The 19,890-nt window shown below is 34.6% G+C and overlaps 2 protein-coding genes across 4 annotated transcripts in view; one reads left to right on the forward strand and one right to left on the reverse strand.

The window, feature by feature from the left end:
- Dnai7 (dynein axonemal intermediate chain 7) overlaps positions 1-11,036 on the reverse strand; it is a 74,839-nt gene extending 63,803 nt beyond the window's left edge. Inside the window, exons 1-2 of one of the 2 annotated variants that reach the window (XM_076854217.1) lie at positions 10,967-10,987; positions 8,166-8,183 (exon numbers count right to left, since the gene is read on the reverse strand). In XM_076854217.1, the coding sequence (XP_076710332.1) occupies positions 8,166-8,183; positions 10,967-10,969 (21 nt within the window). In that variant the 5' untranslated portion in view covers positions 10,970-10,987. Of the gene's footprint in view, positions 1-8,165; positions 8,184-10,966 lie in introns of both variants that reach the window. The other variant, XM_076854218.1, reaches the window with a different exon arrangement.
- A 79-nt stretch (positions 11,037-11,115) lies between these two features.
- Etfrf1 (electron transfer flavoprotein regulatory factor 1) lies at positions 11,116-19,505 on the forward strand. Of its 2 annotated transcripts, none has more exons than XM_076854219.1 (3): positions 11,116-11,313; positions 18,490-18,578; positions 18,660-19,505. In XM_076854219.1, exons 2-3 carry the CDS (start codon positions 18,534-18,536, stop codon positions 18,879-18,881), a joined length of 267 nt encoding a protein of 88 aa, XP_076710334.1. In that variant the 5' UTR covers positions 11,116-11,313; positions 18,490-18,533; the 3' UTR covers positions 18,882-19,505. The 2 variants fall into 2 exon arrangements, with proteins under 2 accessions (XP_076710334.1, XP_076710335.1); XM_076854220.2 differs by lacking the exon at positions 11,116-11,313 and adding an exon at positions 16,195-16,297.
- Positions 19,506-19,890: the final 385 nt, after the last annotated feature.

Raw genomic sequence — 19,890 nt, forward strand, 5'->3', positions numbered from 1 at the left:
ATTTTGGAGAGTATCCTACCTTCTTCTTCTTTTTTTGTATCCTTTCTTGATATCTTATTGTCCTTCCACTATTTTCTCTCTAATAGTTTGGAAGTTGCAAATTTTGTTTCTATAATTTTAATGATTACTCTAGAAAATCAACAAATATACCTGCTTTATCAATATCTTTATCTTCCTACCAATCAGTACATGAACTTTAGAACATTAACTTCTTTTCCTTACCCAATTACACATTATGATTATGCATCTTTTTATAATAGTTTTATTGATATAATTCACATCTTACAATATACCCATTTAAAGCATATAAGTCAGCTTTCCATCACTATACCAAAATACCTGAGATATTCTCTTAAAAAGGGGGAAAGTTTATTTTGGGTCATGATGTTGGATATAGTCCTCCAAATGGTCATCTGGCCTCACTGCATTTGGGCTTGTTGCAAGGCAGTATAATCATGGCAGAAGAAAGCGCATTAGCTCATGGCAGCTGGGAAGAAAAAGAAAGGAGGCAGGGAGGGAGGGAGGAAAGGAGAGACAGAGAGAGGTGGGGGGAAGGCAGGAAGAAAGGAAGAGGAAAGAGAAAAAGAACATGAAGGGGAAGAGAAGGGGGTAGGGTCTCAATATCAAAAGCATGCCCCAGTAACTTAACTTCCTATTATTAGGTTCCCCTACTAGATTCCCCCATTTCCCAATAGTGCCATGGGCTGGGAACAAAGCCTTCAACACATGTGCCTTTGGGGGACATTCAAGATTTAAAGTATAGCAGAGTACTATTTTAATGGCTTTTAGTTTATTCACAGAATTGTACAACCATCACCACAAACAATTTTAGAAGATTTTCATCATCCGTAAAGGAAATTCTACACACACTGGAAGTGACATTTCATTTTTCCCCAAACCCTCAGCTATTGGAAACCACTAATCTACTTTCAACCTCTATATGTTTGCTTACTGTGGACATTTCATATAACTGGAATTATACAAAATGGCAACTACTATGACTAACTTCTTTCATTTAGCATGTTTTCAACATTCATCCATGCCAAATCATGTATCAATACTTCATTTTTATGGCTGAATAATTATCTATTTTATGGATATAGCACATTTTGCTTATCCACTAATAAACTTATGAATATTTGTTTTTTGTCTTATTATTTTTAAATATCATGTTTTATGATTATTGTTGTATACCTTACACATATAATCTCCTTTGCAGATGGCTTTGTTTATGAAAAAGTGTTTTTATTTCACCTTTATTTTTGAAAATTATTTTAGCTGCTACAGAATCCTAATGTGACCATTTTTTTTCCAGTATATTGAAAACATGCCACTTTTTGGCTTCCAGTATGAACTATTAGAAACATAGTTCAAGTTTTTTCCAGTTTTGCAAATGTCTTCATATAAAACCACGGAAGCAAAACAGGGATTAAAAACAGTTTTAGTATATCCATTATTTTTTTGTTTCTTGTCTTTACTCGGGTCTTTTTCCTGATAATTTCTTACTATGTTTTTATCTCTTAGGTATTTTTCAGATGATAGTTTTGATCTATATATATATAGTCAGCATTATTTATTGTTTTTTTGGCAGAAAGGGTGGTCCCAGAATCCTAAGTCCAATAAAATGGAAATGGAAGGATCAAAATGACATTTTTATTATTTTTAATCTTATCACTTTCATCAAAGCCTTAAAATTTCATATTTAATTCCAAGCATTAAAATGACTACCATTGGGGCTAGAGTTGTGGCTCAGCGGTAGGTGCTCGCCTGGCACATGGGAGGCCCTGGGTTTGATCCTCAGCACCATATAAAAATAAATAAATAAAGGTATTATGTGCAACTACAACTAAAAAATAAATATATTTTTTAAAAAAGTCTACCATTTACCTACTTGACAAAGCCTGGTCATCAAACTTAAACCTCTTGGCCATATCAGATTCACTTTCTATCAGGGACAATTTATTTTCATTTTTTGGGTATAAATTAATGTGTTAAAATGCATCCTTGTGGTAATCCCAGTGGCTCAGGGGGCTGAGGCAGGAGGATCACAAGTTCAAAGCCAGCAACTCGGCAAGGTACTAAGCAACTCAGTGAGACCTTGTCTCTAAATTAAAAAACAAACAAACAAACAAAGAAAAAAGGGGGGCTGGAGATGTGCCTCAGTGGTTAAGTGCCCCTGAGTTCAATCCCCAGTACCAAAAAAAAAAAAAATGCACCCTTGTGGCATCCTATTTCATTTCTGATTATGTGCCAGGTATAAGTTGATTTCTTATACATTGTTTTTTAAAAATGTAATTAAAGGTCTAAGTATGTAGGTCAGTGGTAGAGTGGAGCCTAGCACACACAAGGCCCCCAGATTACATACCCAGCACCTCAAAAAGTAAACTAAGAATTTAAAACTGCAGTTTCAGTGTCCTGAACCTGATATATTTATATTCTAGTACCAACACAGAATGTTCCAAGAAAATCAGGATTCAACATTTTGGCAACCCAGACCTGATGAAAATAGGCTTTAAAATACAGATAAAAATAGGAAGGCCTTCCTTTTCCCCATTCATCATAATTCTATACCTGGAAGAACTTAGGCAACACTTTTAATCAACTCAAATAAAATCAATTCAAACAAAAGTGCCCAAGTTTTATAAAATTTCATCACAATCATATTTATAAGCACAAATTTAAATATCAAAATTTCATTACTAATGCCATTTTCTTGACAGGCGTGGTGGCACAGGCCTGTGATCCCAGTGGCTTTGGAGGCTGGGCAGTAGGACAGCAAGTTAAAAGCCATCCTCAACAAAAGACAGACTATGCAGCTACCCTGTCTCTAAATAAAATACAAAAAAGGGCTAAGGATGTGGCTCAGTAGTTCAGTGACCCTGAGCTCAATCTCCAGTACCCAAAATGAAAAAAAAAAAAAAAAAAGCCATTTTCTTCACTGGAATTTACAAATTATAAACTAAGAATAATGAGAATCATCTATGTATTCATTAATCAGTAAGTTCAGTTCTTCCCATGATCTGATCAGTGTCTTCCACTATTTCATGTATTCTATGAAGTACAAAGGTTTTCGAAAAACATTATTAGGAGTGCAGTGATGTATTTTTAAATAGTGCACCAGGTTTTGTAATTTTTTTCTAATTTTCTAGCCTTTGCAATGAACAATACTCATTTAAATTACACGAAATTTCAAAAGGCAACTTTTTTTTTAATACCTCTATTTTATTTGTTCTTATTTTTATGTGGTGCCGGGGATTGAACCCAGTGCCTCATGCATACTAGGCAAGCGCTCTACCACTGAGCCACAACCCTGGCCCCATCAAAAGGCAACTTTAAGGTCTATTTTAATTTACTACACAAATTTACAATTTTACTGATACTTTAATCTACATTTAAAAATTAATAGTATTACTTTTTTGTAGTCCAGATGTTTTATCAATAAAGTATGTTCTGAGAGAGCTCTCTGTATTATTAATTGATGATAATCTCATGGACAATACCATTGAGCAAAAATTATCATCACTCCCATCATTCCACCCTATAATAAATATGAATTCAGAAAATCTCAATATTTCTCTTGACACATTTTACCACTAACACAGAGAAAGACAATAACAAGAAGTCTTTGATACCTTTATTAGAGAAAGCTTTGCCAACACCAACCAATGTCTTTAGTTTTCCATTGGTTTGAAACCACAGATCCTAGGCAATGGGCCAAAATAAGATTTGCTGTGGATAAGAGACAAGCTTTTATCTTATAAAGTACAAGGATGATTATAAAAGGGAAAGATGCAACAATAAGAAGGTAGGAATTTATAACAAGGTGTTTTCTCAGGAAAGGGTAAATATTGAAGTTGACTATCTAAAAATTGATTTCCAAAAAACTGTGTCTTTGGATCCTTAGAAAACTTTGTGTAGTTCTGGGAGTATCTAGTACTTCCAGAAGTAAATTCATTGGTTTACCTCAGCTTGAAGTCTTCACATACAGACTGTTATTGTAACAGTATTGCAGCTCCCTAATGGGTCTTCCAACTTTCATTCTTATTTCCCTACAGTGAATTTTCCACAAGGCAGCCACAATGACCCTTTAAAAATGTAAATCAGATCATGCTGTTCTGCTTAAGGTTTTCCCAGGCTACCCAACACACTTAGAATGAAATCCAAATACATCAAGGCCTACTTGGCCATGAACCACAAACTGGCTTTGCTTAATAACTGACTTTCACTTTCTACCTTGTTCATTCTATTTTAAATACACTGGCACCCTCACCAAGGTCACTTCTAACTATGGATCTTTGCAATAGCTGTTTCTTCTGTCTAGAATGCTTGTCTCTTGGCAAGCTATTGACTTATTCCCTTGCTTTATCCATAATATTTTTCAAATTTTACTTGGTTAATAAACCTATGTTAAATAGCATTACCACCATACTATATCCCACATTTTTCATTGACCTCTTACTTGGTTTCCGACTATCTAAAGGTACCTAAAATTATATTATTTATTTCTACAACCCAAAATAGAATATATAAACTTGATGAGTTCAAGAAATTGGTCTTGAAATTTTTCACTAGATACCTTGAACATTGCTAAACTGATAAAATAAATATTCTTCCATGTTTTTAAGGACTTACATACAAGGATTTTATAAGGTGGTGGCAAAAAAAAAGAGGAATATAAAAATAATAGTACATATTTTCAATTGGAAATAATGCAGCTAATTAAATTAATTTCAATGTGCCAGAACAAAATGGTTCCCATGATACACTTGTTCTATTAAGACTATGATGTCATCAGATGTAAGATGCACTTTATTACTACCAAATAAAGGAAATAATGCCCAAAATAGTAATTTAAAAGTAAACAGATACACATGTGAAGACAAATGAGCCCACAACACAGAAAGGTATAAGTGAGGAAACCTGCATTTCAACCCAGACACTGGGTAGAAGGAAGAAAAAAAATTCCGTTAGAATTTAAACCACAAACCAGTTCATGTGGATTTTCAGTCTGATGCAAAACATTAGTTTGGTCCAAAACCCCTTGAGAACTAAATTTAAAGTAGTAACAGGTTGGTAGTGAGCCCAAGTGACTAACAGAAGAAAATATCCTCTATAGAAGAAATGGATATCACGGCAGGACTACAAGGAGAGGAACATGCTATCTATTATAAGACACATCTCAATGTCAGTAATGTTAAATGGTAAAAAGATGAGTATAATTGAATAAACTATATTGATAAGTGAAAGCTAAAAGAAGAAAAGTTGTGTGTGTGTGTGTGTCTGCGTCTGTATGTACTCCTTAATGTTTAGAAAACTTCTGAAAAGATAAGCAGTGATTATTCTAGGAAGGCAGACTGGGTATCTTGGGAAAGAAGAAAATTTCCATTCTATTACTATTTTAATTTTATACCATCTTTATTATTGTTTCTCTTAAAATACTTTGAATAATCCGAAAAAGTAAAATATATATTTTAGTGTTTTCTTAACTTTACTGAAAATACAAGGGTATAGACTTATCCCAAAACCACACTCTTCAAAAACAGAATAATTCAAAAGTATGTGATTTATTTCTTGCGTTTGGTTTCAAATTTCATGGGAAGAATATCATCTCTAAGGAAAACATTAATATACACAAAATAATACAAAAGCATTTATTTAGTATCCATGTATACATTATGCTAGTGTTTAATTATATTTGTTCTTCTAAAACTCATGTTAAAATTTAACCTGCTGAGTATTAAGAGGTGAGACCTTTAAGGAGTGAGCAGGGCTTTGACTTCATCAGTGGATTAACCCATTCATATAATTAATGGGATAACAGATTAAGGAGTTCATGTGTTATCTCAAGAGTGGGTCTGGTATAAAAGCTCCTTGTTTCTCACCATGTGATTCTCTGCACCACACTGGGGCTCAATATTGGATCAAGCCATAAGCCAAAGTTTTGGCTTTTTTCATTATAACGTACCCATTCTGTGGTATTGTGTTATTAGCAAGATAACACACACTGAGACATAGGATTAAGCACCAAAGTAAACAAAGAGTTTTCAGATTAAAATAATTCCTCTAAGATTTAAGAATTTGGATCAGGAAAAAAAAAGTCCACATAAACCAATGACTAACTGAAGAGATATATAGCACCCTCCAGAAGCCTCCCTATTAAGAACTTTTATGAGTGCTTCATTAATTTTGTTCAGTTATATTTACAACCTCTAAGAGTATCAGGTTGGTAGTGGGTCCAAATAACTGACAAATGCAGACACAGAAGGAATGCAACAATATTTCTTGAAGAAATGTTTAATTATATCAATAGCAACTGCATATTTATGCAAGCGTTTCTTCCAAGTAGTCAAGGACTCAAATGTTTTTAAGTATTGGCAGAGTAAATGGAGTTTCACATATTTATTTAACAAACATTGACTGAATTTCTACACGTGCCAGGCACTGTACTAAATGTTATGGACATAAAAATAGGTGACATGTAACTTAATTTTAACAGCTCACAGACATAAATACATAATTCCAATAAAATGTTATGAATTATAATTTAGGTATGTACAAATGCATGTACTATAAGAATACAAGTTCCTTTGATATAAGTTGGAGATTGGTTCCAGGCCTCTATGGATTTCAAAGTGTACACATGCTCACATCCCTTATATAAAATAGCATAGTATTTCCACATAACTTAAGCACATCCTCTCATATACTTTAAACCATCTCAAGGTTACTTGTTAATACCTAATAGAATGTTAATACTATATAAATGGTTGTTATACAGTATTGTTTAGGGAATAATGACAGAAAAAAGCTTGTATATATTCTGTACCAATGCAATTTTTTAAAAACATGTATCATTTACAGTGAAATACTCAACGTTATGTCTTCTAGCTTTTAGGGATATAATTGTTATATTCTAAAGTCACAATTGTTTAGAAATGGATTTCTTTTTTTAAAATTTTGTTTAAATTGTTGATGGACCTTTATTTTATTCATTTATTCATATGTGGTGCTAAGAATCAAACCCAGTGCCTCACACATGCTAGGCCAGTACTCTACCACCGAGCCTCACCTCAGCCCTAAAAACGGATTTCTAAGCCATGGTTGGTTGACTCCATGGATGTAGAACCTATGAATAGAGAAGCCCACTGTAATTGAGTCTGCAAGAAAAATGATGGGAAAATCTATGAAGAAATGAACCTTTGAGAAATGCCTTAAATCAGGCATTTTAAACCTAAATAAATACCTGTTGAGACCAGGTAGGTAAATAAAGTAAGGGATGTGGCCATGGTGAGAACTATGGCAAACTGAAGACTTTCTGCACTCCTAAAAGGGTTAGCTGCCATTGAGAAAAGTCAACTGTTACCTCATACGACTGTAGGCTCAATGTTATCAGAATTCTAATATTTTATTAAAAGATGGGAATCACATTTTTGTGAAAAACTGATTTTTTAAAAGGAAAATTAAAAAACAACCTTTAAGGGCAAATAAAATATGTTTGTAGGCTAAATCTGGCCTGCCAGTTAAGAGATTATAATCTCTGCCTTAAAAGTATAAATCCAAAAAGTGAAGAAGAGAAAAAAGGGCATTCTAAACACACAGAACAGTACATCTTTTATTGAACTATATTTCTACCCAGTACTAAAAAGAAAAACAAAAAACAAAATACAAAATAAAAAAACACACAAGTATGTGTTAATCCATTTAAACTCATATTAATTTGGGGTTCGTTTTTAAGTCATAGCAGGTTTTACAAATAAATTTTTGTGTTTTTCTGGGAAAAAGAAAAAGGAGTTTTTCCGAGATCAGATGAGATCGGGAGCATTCAGGGTGGTGTGGCCATAGACAAGAAAAGGAGTTCTTAAAAGAAAAAATTTTCTTTAGCAGAAGTAACAAAGAGCCTCAAATCTAAACACAGGTAAAAATAAAGGCAATTTTTAGTTGTATTTATGAAATTAGAAATATCTTTTTTATATCAAATTAAAAATGTTTATAATTATTAAGGATTATTCCATGATTTAAATAGAATTAATATGTAAAAAAGTAAGCATAGTAAATTCTATACATTATAATAAAACTAGAAAATTAGCTTAAAATTTCATAAGAATTCTGTAAAACAATGTGTTCATAAAATAAACTATTTTGAGAAAAATAATAATTCTACATACCTTTTTTTCTTTGGGACCCTAAAAGTTGGAAAACAAATGATAAATTTTAAAAATAATTCAGATATTTTTAACAAAAATATCATGATTATATAAGATGTTAAAATTAGGAGAACCTTGGTAAAGAGCATAAGGGAACTCTCTGTATCATCTTTGCAACTTTTCTGTAAATCTAAAGGTATCCTAAATTAAAAAGCTGTTTAAAAAATGATTTAGATTACACATAAAACCACACACACAATTCAGACAAAACTATAAGTATGTACTAAGGAAAAACTAAGATAGTTCACCCATGAGGGCATCTTTTGTACATAGTTTCCAACAATATTTCTTATGACAATCAAGGATCCATATTTAATAAAATACTCTATCACTAAACTGAGTGCCAGTCAAGAAAGTACTGGTTTAAAGGGTTCCAAAAGTAATAAATTGGTGACTAATTATTGGCAGTAACATCAAATGTACAAGTGTGGAAATGATCTCATTTTATAAAGAAATAATCTTTCTGTATAATAAGATGGGTAGGTTTTATTGAAAGGGAATTGGTTATATAAAGAAGGCAAAGCTATGAAGATTTAAGGTTCTTTACAGCAGATCTATTCTGGAAGTTATTTTGGAAAGTAAAATATTTCAATAAAGATTTATAATTATGAGTATTTTCAATAACATTACTTGTTATTGATAAGGCCAATATATCCATCAGATTTCTTGTAAGGAATTTGTAATAGATCATGTGATTATATGATTATATATATATATTTGAAAAGCTGGTTCAAGTCACAAGATTATCACTATATAACACATTAGATTTCATCTTCTTGAAAAGTATATATATTTTACTGATTCAGCAGATATTTATTAATGCTTTATGTGTAAGGCAGTCTGAGGTGCTGGAGACAAAGTACAGAGGAATAATAGATATTTTGATCTCATATGGTTTTTACAAATGGGTTCTATTTTTGTTATAATATTTGCTATCAATTAATAGAAACGTGTTCAACTAGATATAAATACTATCAGCAGAATATGTAAATAATATTGTTCTTGTTCTTGAGTAGCCCTATTTTAAGATGGGCAAACTGTCATCTCTTGTGAGTGCTTCTAATATGAAACAGGTTAGGGGTAAGTACATATCCTCATTCCTCCTGAAAATCATAAAAGCTATTATGCAGTAAAATAGTTCTCAAAGTTCAGAAGGCATAAAAATCATCTGATAATCTTTCATAGAAATGCATGTTCCTGAACTCACTTGCCTTCTCATGTTATGATTCAGCAGATGTGATGGGTTGAATTGTGTTCTTTCTAAATTCACATGAAGAAGTCCTAAACCCTTGTATCTAAGAATTTGACCTACTTGGAAATAGGATACTGCTGACTTAATTAGTTAAATTAAGATGAGGACATACTGGAATAGGGTTGGTGTTATAAAAAGGGGAACCTTGGACTTAAGACACTCTTGTAGGGAGAATATCTTGTGAAGAATGAAGTTATGTTGACACAAACCAAGGAACTATTAGAAGCTAGAAGGTAGGTCTGAATAAATCCCTCCTTAGGGTCTTTAGGGGAAGCATAGCCCTGCTGATGCCTTGATCTCTGTAACTGTGAGACACAAATTTCTATAGTTTAAGCTACTTAGTTTGTAGTACTTCATGGCAGCCAGTTCAATGTTTGGAGTTGAGTGGGTTTTTGGAATCTGCATTTTTAACAAGTACTCCAGTGAGTTAGCAATAAAAGCTCCAGGGGCTACAATTGAGAAATATTGCTATAAAAATCTAAAAAGAAGAAACTTCAACTCACATTCAAAAGGAACAAATAGGTACTTTTTTGTTCTCCCAATTTACCAATAGTTTTAAATTGGCTTACCCGTTTGTATTCTGCCAGAAGTGCTCTATACTACCTATTTCTTCCCACCACTTGTAGAAAACTCACATTTACATTTTAAAACAGGTTGAAAAACCCAATTCTTTCCTGTCTCCCTTCCCCCAATTTAATCATTTCCAATTTTGTGTTACCCCATTTTAGATTCTTCAATTGTTAGTTATAAAACTGTATTGAAGTTAATTTGTTTCATCTGCTTCCCATAGAAGGGTTGTCACATTCGTTTTCATATCTAGCTTCCACCCCAGCGCCAAACACAAAGAATGCACTCCATATTTTCCTTTAATTAATGCATTAAATAATTAACCAAGTAATTACATTCTCCACTTCCTCTGGTTTTAATCATAGAAGATCTCTTGATGGAAATCACATTTAAGAAAATGGGAAAAGAGATCAGCTCATAGTTATATGTTGGTTTGTCTCCTTGGGGAAGACTTGACAGCTGGGTACACAAAAACAAAACGTGAAGCTTTATCATATTTAATGCAGACTGACTACACTGAATGATAAAACAGTTCATACTCCTAAGAAATACCACACAAGATAACCTTTCAGAGTACAATAAATTGATCAGCTTTTAAGTAACTACAGAAGAGATGTAAATACATATTTGCCAAATTTGAATAAGAAAGCAAATTAGTGGGAACGTCTATCATTGGGAATTACTAGGTTGGGACTGTTTTCAGTTTAGCAACAAGTAAGATTAGGACATCATGTTACCATTATGGCCATCTGTTTGCAGAAACTGGTTTGGGACTCCCAAGGCTACCCAGTCAGGAGAAAACGGACCCGCCCCGGGCTAAGAGTTCTTTCCTCAACTGAGCCGCTCCTTTCTAAAATATGACGGGCTCTTGTTACGTCACTCAACACTGGTGAAGCTGAATTAATGCTCGACTCTTGAACTACCTCTCGTTTTCCCCTCTCACCATGAGGAAGCAAGAACGACCTTCCCAGTCAGCAAAGTCAGAGCTCAGTTGTGAACAAACGCTGCCCAGGTGGTCAAGACAACTAGCACCGCCCACTTGCGCAACATAGGCGGAGCTCAGTCCCGCCCATACCAGCGTGCGCCGCCGCACAGAGAAACTTCCGGTTGTCGTCCCGCCCCCACCGGTGGCAGGTTGCCTCAGCTTCACCCGGCCCCGTTGAGCTGTGGAGGAGCCGTGAAGTCGGGTCGGTCAGAGGCTCTTAAGGCTGTAGCGTACCGGAAAGCGCCAGAGTGCAGCCACCGGGGCGCTTTGTTGTTTTCCGGATTCTGGGGTCCGGAATTGGTGAAGTATGTCTGGGCGAGAACCACTGGGTGTGGGAAGGGGTTTCTGAGCGTCTTCCGACGCTGACAGTCTCTCTCCTCTTCTTGCCTAAAGTGTGTCAGGGGCGAATCTTTCTGGGAGGGTTTCCAGAAGAAAGGGAGCGACCCGCGTTTGGGTCAAGCGACAGATATCCTAGTGCGCTACCTGGACCACCAGAGTTAAGCCAGCCAGGGGACAGGATCCTTTGCAAATTTGGATAGGAACAAATTGACTCCTAGAGGGTTGGTTACTTTTAGATTAACATAGTCTAGAATCTTCTCTCTACTCGTGGATCTGTTTACTTTCTGTGAAAAGTACGTTTCCCCTATCCTTAGGACAGCCATAAACAAAATGATTTGAAGCAATTAGTGGGCAAAATATTCCTAACAGTTGAAGACTGCTGAGTGCTGAGGCCCAGCAAGACTTATGTGCCCAAGGTCACACACTTAAGTGTACCAACAAATAGCACAACTTTCATAATTTCTGACCCTTCCGCACATGAATAAACACCGGCACCCCACACCAAGAGGAAAATGAGAAGAAATTAAGTGACTGTTATTTTTCCAAAGCCTCAATTTTTCTCTGTGATTTTAGGACCTGTCCAAACCCTGTTTTTTCATGACAAGGCCGGAAGTACTTTAAAACTATTGGCCCTGTTTCTCATCTCTGAATTCTAATAATGCTCTATCCCTTCCAACGCCGTTGATGAAATGTATTGATTTTTTAAAAAAGTAGTACCGACAGAACTTTAGCCTTTGTGGGTAAAACATTATAAGCCCCACTTAACAGAAGTCTTAGTGTGTAATAGTTATTATATCCCACCTACCTCCACATGCTGGAAGCTAGATAAAAACATCTGTTGTTTTTAATTTTGGCTTCATTGGGAGCCCTTTTACAGCTCACTGTGGCTATTTGGTATAGAAGTGTGCTTTTGTATTGAATTAAACAAAACTACTAATATTTAATACAAAACCTTAGTCATCTCTTAATTAGGATCGATGGGGCAAAGGATAATGGTAAACCCAAACTACCTTAAAATGGTAGACCTCCAGGGGAAACAATCTACTCAAGCTCTCTGTTAACCTCCTTCCCTGGGAGGAGGAATTGCATAGATGTGTTGGATTCCAAAATGCTGATCTCTGTTAGTACAAGTCACTGTGGCATAAGGAATTATACTCATGAGCTTTACTGTCTACTAGTATCCTTGTACAGACCTGCTCCCTGGTATCTCTTTACCTTCAGACAGGTGTAGGGCCTACCTGCCCCTTCTAAACATACCTATCCACAACTCACTTTGTATAGTCTGCTTTCCAGGCCTAGATGAATGTGTATGTTGGCCTTAAAGGGTAAAATATCTTGTCATCTGTCTCTTGATTACTTACTCTGCTGATGGCAAGTGTGTTGGTACAATTTTTGTGTATAAATCTTTTTAGGATTAACTAGTTTGGGAAAATTGTGCTTCACCTGTTTTAAGTCGACTAGAACCAATTACAAATAACGTTGCACTGCCTCTCTTTTGTGTTTTCCTTCAGCTTTTATTGTTATCTGAACTTCATGGGAAAGGGTAATTAACAATTTGGGCACCATAACTCCTAGTAAATTGACAATTCACTGTTAACCTAGGAGTGGAGCTGATTGTTAGTTAACTCCTAATCTGCATCATTGAAAAAAATCAATGGGGATTGCACCTCCTTCTCACCCACCACATACCCAAGTTCTTAGATTAATGGGGAGTTTCTCTTAAACCCTAATTTTTTTGGCTTCCATAACTTCCATGACTTCATGAAGAGTTAAGCAGCAGCCTATGTCCCTGCTGGACTTAAAATAGTTTCCTAAATTGGAAACTCAAGAAGACCTGTTTCTCCCAATAGCTGAAATAAACTCAAATGCCTGAAAGTCAGCAATGTAACAATAAACTGACTTCATTCACATAACATCAAAGAATTGGACAATTTTTACTTTAGCCACACTAGCTACATTTTTTGCTAGGCAAATCTTTTATTAATAATTTGTTTAAAAAAAAAGCCAGCAATATAAGTCAGGTTCTCAAAAAGCTTTCATATATTACACATTGTTAATTAAATGAAGCCAGGTTCTTTGCCAGACATTAAACAGTCTATGTTTGCAATTTAAAATTATATTTATACATTTAATTTTGAATTTTTTGAGAACCACATGGTTCTTTAACATTCTTAAGAATAGCTCACTCTGATATTGGCCCTTCCCAAAAAAATATTTTAATGAAATACTTTAGTTGTTGTTTGGTAGGTTCAATACACCCTAATTTTACTCCCTTCCAGAATTCTAGTGTATCTTTCTGAAGGGATATAAAAATGGAGATTTGGAGAGGTTTTGACAGCAATAAAACTTTAGAAGCTGGAAAACAATGAATAAAGGTGACCTAGTTCACCAGAAAAACCCAGTTTTTACCACAGTATTCTTAAAAGACATTGGAACAGCGGCCCTGGAATTGGAGGTGAAGAATGAAAATTAAAGAGAACTAAATGAAAGCATTTGAGAGACTCCTTTAAGTAACTACACCCCTCATTCCCACAGATGACTGGAGGTTTCTTTCTAGACAAAGTTATACTAGGGCATCTTCAAGCATACTATAATACATGAGAAGCAATAGAATTTAGGTATTCATAATGCTGAATGCAAGACCCTCATTCCTCTTTCTTTTTAAGGTTTAATAGGCAAATCCTCAGAGATTGGTAGACTGCTCAGGGAACTGAGCAGCCCAAGAGAAACAATCCAAGATACATCAGAAGGTCCCCAGTAAAGGACCCACCTAGGATACCTGAAGTTGAAGTTCAAAGCCTATAAGTTTCAACACATGGATGCAGATCTAGAAGACTTTTTTTGTCCTTAAAAGAATGGACAGAAAAAGAACACCAGATTTTGGAAGAAAGCTCAGAAGTGATAGAGATAAAAAAAACGGGGAGGGGGGGGGGCAATTGGGAATAAAATAGAAAGTTTCAACAAAGCTAACAGTGAACTCAGAAGGGGAGAAAAAAAGGTTTGACTCCATTATGTGTTTATTATGTGAGTTAGCTTATAAACTACAAGAGAATTTTCTAAGTACTAGTGTGGAAGTAATTTTGATTCCTATGTTGGTCTTTCCCCCTAAAGAGAGGCCAGAAAAAAGATATATGAGTCAGCAAGAAAAGGTCTTTGCTTAGCTGCTATACTGGCAGGAGGTACCTTTTAGATATACTATTTTACATTGTAAAATAAGAGCTTATATCCAGTACTTCCTCCCCAGGGAGGCATACCGCAAATTATGTGTAGCTGCTGACTGGGGGCAGGTTGAACACCTACCCCTACTCACTAACTGGCAGCCTGATCATTTGGAAGATCTCTGCTTACATATGTATCTTAGTGTCTTATCAGAATTCCTATTCTATTTTTAGTAGTTTTACTAAGGCATAATTATATATAATAAAGTATAATTTGATAAGTTTGATATCTATTATACAACTAGTTGAGACCTTTACCATGATGAAAATAAACATATCCATCATCCCCAGTGATTGCTTCATTCATGTTTGATTCTCACCCAAGTCTCCATTCCCCTACTCCCATCCTCAGACTACTCTATTATTTTTAACCTCTCTGTGGTCTCTTCCTATTCTGAGAGAAGTCTAAATGTTTCAGATTAACTGTCCAAGTACCATTTCTGGTCTTGAATACTGCTCTGATTTCAGCTGTATAGAATTTGAGGTATCTGATCAAACATATCTCCCATAGCCTCTCTTATTTCTAATGTTTTTGCAAAATCAAAGTTTTTCAGAGATACATACATTATGTAATTACAAAAACATCTGTGTTCTTAAAGCAAGAACAGGATACTGAAAAAAATTAATAATAAGAGTTCTTAGAGATTTTTTAGCAGAAAGGAAAAAACTTGATAGAACACTTGGAAGTTTATGAGAAAGTATCCCAGAAAATTGAAAAAAGAAAAAAAAAGAAAGAGGGCATATCTAGAATTTCACATACCCAAATAATAGGAGTTCCTAGAAGGGAGAAAAGAGAAAATTGGGGAGGGGGACAGGAAACTAGGAACAAAATTAATTTCTTTCCCAGACTTCAAAGTTTCCAGATTGCAAAAGCCAAGTGTATCACAGAGAAAGAAAATAAACCCATGCATTGTAAAGTTTCAAAATCTTCAAAGAAGTCTCAAATTTCTGAGATGACAAAAATACATCACATATAAATAAAAGATCATTTATCCAAGCTGCTTTGAACTTCTTAATAGCAGTGCCAGAAGTAAAATTACAGATGAGCAATTGCTTCAAAATGTTGAAAGAAAATTGTTTCCAGTTTAAAATTCTATACCCAACCAAACTATCAACCAAATATAAAGTGGCCAGACATTTTTAGACAAAGTCTTATTTGCCTCCTATATGCCCTTAGTATTAAAGGATGTGCTGTACCAAAACAATAAAATCAGAAAAAGGGACACTTTGGAAAATGAGAAGTAGGATAGTCAATATAGAAGACAAAGGAATTTCTAGGATGGACAAATGACATCCCAACACAATAGTTAATATGGAACAACCGATCCAGAATCAAACTCACATTGAGAGCTATCTATCAAGATTCCTATTACCATTGGACCCTCTTTTTATGAGGACATTAAACCAAGACAGGTCTGGCAGATTCTTATCAATACCTGCCTTGTCTGGATCACATGGAAATGAAATACCTGCTCTCTTCTGTGCTGTGTTCACTGACTCAATCAACTTAAGGACACTCATTTTAACCTTTTGCTTCAACGTGTTCCCAGAAGCTGATGTTGGGCTTTGGTGAGCTTAAAGTAAATAATAGTCTTTTCTTCCCTATTCTGTGTAATAGCCAGAAATCAAGTGTCAAGATTTATACCCGATTTCCTCAGGCTTCATTTGTGGAGAGCTGAAGATTCACGACATTCCTAAATACTCCTGAAGGGAACTTTAAATCCTGGGGAAGGTAAAGCCAGATTAGGACTTTTGGGCTTTCATTTAGTAACAGGATTATTTCCTCTGTCCTTACTTAGATTCGTGCTTGCTGTTGAAGTTGTTAAAACTAAAAATATTGTTTAAGAAAGTGTTCATGGTTGGGAAAACTACAAAGCAAGAGTAATTTGCAAGTCATTAGTGGTCATCTTGGTAGATATGGGAAGGAGATGACTGGAAAGATGCATATGAAGGCTTCAAAGATTTAATTATTTCATAACCTGAATGACTTTAAATTTGCACATTTTATGCACTTTTTTCTTAAGCATAAGATATAAAAACATAAGACAATATGCATGAAAACACTGACACCCTACCTTTCAAATTATGAAAGATGTAAATTTTGTCAAAATGCCTAAATGAGGCAGGGGGACAGGTGAGGTCTTAATGAGAGTCTATATTATTGTACTTTGGGACTGAACCAAAAGAAAAGTAATGGGAGGACTTAGCACAACTATTTCTAACTAAATATGGTGCTATAATTTTAATTTATACTTTCTGCTAGTTAACTATAAAATAACCCTTAAAACTTATGTACAAAAAATCTTCAGTTCAAAGGTCATTAAGTGGGTGGGCATCTAGAGAAAGGAAGAGAGATGAAGGGATTGTAAGGTAATATCCCAGCAAATGGTATTGGAGCTCAAATGAATGAGAATGGTCTTTGGGGGTTAGGAGGGGTTTGTATATAACAGCCTACCATGAAGTGAGGAGAACATTTCTTTGGATAGAGAAGGTAGTGGCACAGGTTGTTGGAGTTGGAACAAGTGAAACTTATCTAGGAAGGGGGTAGTGGCACAGCATAATTGTTGAGCCTCAGAGAGGGAGATGAGAAGAAAGGAATGGGGAGAAGAAAATGTGGGATGGTGGAACTAGGTGGCATAGCTCAGAATAGTGTGTGTTGAGTGGTGACAGTGACAAGAATTTGGTTGCCTTGTGGGTGGAGGAGTGATGATCCAAAAAGCAAATTTATGGAGGATAATGAGAACCAGATTTCTTATTGGTGGACAAGAGTGCTAAAATTATGGAAAGGAAAAACTAAAATGAAAACAAACCCTGTAATGTTGGAATCGAATGTTATCAGGTTATATAGAAATTTGTATAAAAATAATTGTGTATGTATACACATATCACACTTAATCTACATGTATATACATTTGTTTGCAAGTTTGCCCACTGAAGAAGTCCTTGGAATAGTGACAAACCCACTGTTTTAAGCACTTCTAGCTCCCATATCTTGGTTTCTAAAATATTCCATGAGGTGGTAGTTTCTAAATACCATTGTCCACTGAAAGACAAACAAAAAGTAGGTACTTTGGAGAAATAACCTTGAATAACACCACTTTAATCCAGTGATCAAAATTGGAACCATAAAGGAATATCTTGGAATTGTGTCCATCTGATAGGATGCAGTGTTAGGGATTTTGATTTAATTCCAATAGTTTTAACTAGTAGGAATTATTTTGTGTTTAGGCTGTAATGGTGCCTTTAAAGAGCTTCCTCTCCTTACTGTAGCATTAACAAAGATATAGAGAGAAGCATTTTGCATGCCACTGGATGTTGCCTCTTCTTCATGGACACTCTTGTAGATAAATAGTAGATAGATGGTTTATCTATCGTATTGTTTATATACTATTCACTGCCAACCTGTTTGACTCACATACTCAGTTTCTTTGTTTTTAACCTTCCTCTGGAGAATACCCTTCTAGATTTGATCAGGACTCTTAATATCCCCCAAATAGACCTGGCCTTGCCTTGAGAACAGGGTAAAAAGAATTTTCCCTTAAAGAAAGCGAAGCTCAAAAGTTAAGTAACCTGTAGAACACATTTTGCAGGTGGGAGTAAAATCTAGTTCTCATTCCACTGTGTAGTAAAAGGAGATAATGCTATGTACCTAAGATAATCTGTTTTCTCATAATCTTCTCTCCTTCATAGAACTTGTCACCATTCATAATTATCTTGTTTATTAAGTCTCCATTAGAAGTAGTTTTGTACATGTTCACATAGCTGACATGTTCATAGCTATATCTCAGTACCTCAAACATCAATAAAAGGGCTACTTACCAAAAGGTTAAAAAAAGGTACCATTTCCCAGTGTATAAGATCTGTGTTATTTTATTATTTAAGAATACAATGGAGTTATTTAAAAAAATTTTTCCTTTTCTTTAGGTATGTTATGTATAAAAGTGGATTAATTTCAATGTTAAGTGAAAATGGCCAATTCTTTAAGAGGAGAAGTACTGAATCTTTATAAAAATGTGAGTAATTATGTTGCCAGTTTTACAAATGTTGTCATATAACCCTGATTATTTAGAAATATATAATCTTTCTTTTTCAAGCTGCTGTACCTTGGACGGGACTATCCAAAAGGAGCAGACTATTTTAAAAGGCGTTTGAAGAATGTTTTCCTTAAAAACAAAGATGTGAAGGATCCAGAGAAGATCAAAGAACTTATTGAACGAGGCGAATTTGTCATGAAAGAGCTAGAAGCCTTATACTTCCTTAGGAAATACAGAGCTATGAAACAACGCTATTATTCAGATATCAACAAAACTAAGTGATCATTACTACTATAAATCAGCTGAAAAATCAGTACCATCTGTTTTGTGTATACCAAATATTCTAAACTAGAATGGCAAGATATACATGTGTAAAAAAATACATAAACTGTCCTGCTGAACCAAAACTAGTATGTTTCAACCGGATAACTAAGAGATACATTCACAATCCTTTATGCTCAATTTTTATTAAAATAACAATTTAATTTATACTACCAATTGTAAATTAATAAGAACCCAGTAGAAATTGTTTTCTAACTTTAGTCTATTACTTTTAGCCAATTTCTCCCTTGTACTGACAAGAAAATGCCATTTAATAAGCAAAATAATTTCTTAGCACATTTATTCTCTTTTGGAGTACTTTTATTTTTGACCCAATTTGGTACATTAAAGCACATATTAAAGGATAATTTAAAAAAAATCAAATAACACCCCAGTAATGATTTAAATGCACTTCTAGAAATAACAGATATGAAGATTACTTCTGACCTTGAAATAGCCTCCCAGTGATTGGCATTACGTAATTATTATTTCCATTATTAACTTTGCTGTTGACTCCCTTGGGCCTTAAATCATTTGTTGTGAATCAATTACCTTCTTTCAAAATAAAATAATAACTTTATTCTATTTTTTTGTCATAAAAGCAGATTTGTTTTGCATCTACTTCTGTGTGAATTAACATGGTGGTGGGCCTAACCTTATATGAATTTAGTTCAAACATTACATAATGTTCTTAGCAACTTCTATAAACAAAGAACATTTCTAAACTGCAAAAGCTATAAAAAGGATCTACTAGTATACTTTAGTGTATGCAGCTTATAAAATGTTCCATATCAATTGGGGAGCAAATGTTTTGAGTATTTCCATTAAGAAATATATATTGTCAGGGCTTGGGATATAGTTCAGTGGTAAAGCACTTGCCTAACAACGTGGGGCCCTGGGTTTGATCCTCAGTAATGCGAAAAGAGAAAAAGAAGGGGGGAGAAGATTATAAAGAAATAAGAAAGACACA

Source organism: Callospermophilus lateralis, chromosome 4 (assembly GCF_048772815.1).
Source record: "Callospermophilus lateralis isolate mCalLat2 chromosome 4, mCalLat2.hap1, whole genome shotgun sequence".
Taxonomy (NCBI): Eukaryota; Metazoa; Chordata; class Mammalia; order Rodentia; family Sciuridae; genus Callospermophilus; species Callospermophilus lateralis.

What these genes read in the sequence shown, in the direction of transcription:
- Etfrf1 (XM_076854219.1), top strand. Translation starts at nt 18,534, where the DNA reads ATGGCCAATTCTTTAAGAGGAGAAGTACTGAATCTTTATAAAAAT. An exon ending in TACTGAATCTTTATAAAAAT is followed by an intron (nt 18,579 to 18,659) that starts GTGAGTAATTAT and finishes TTCTTTTTCAAG; the next exon opens with CTGCTGTACCTTGGACGGGA.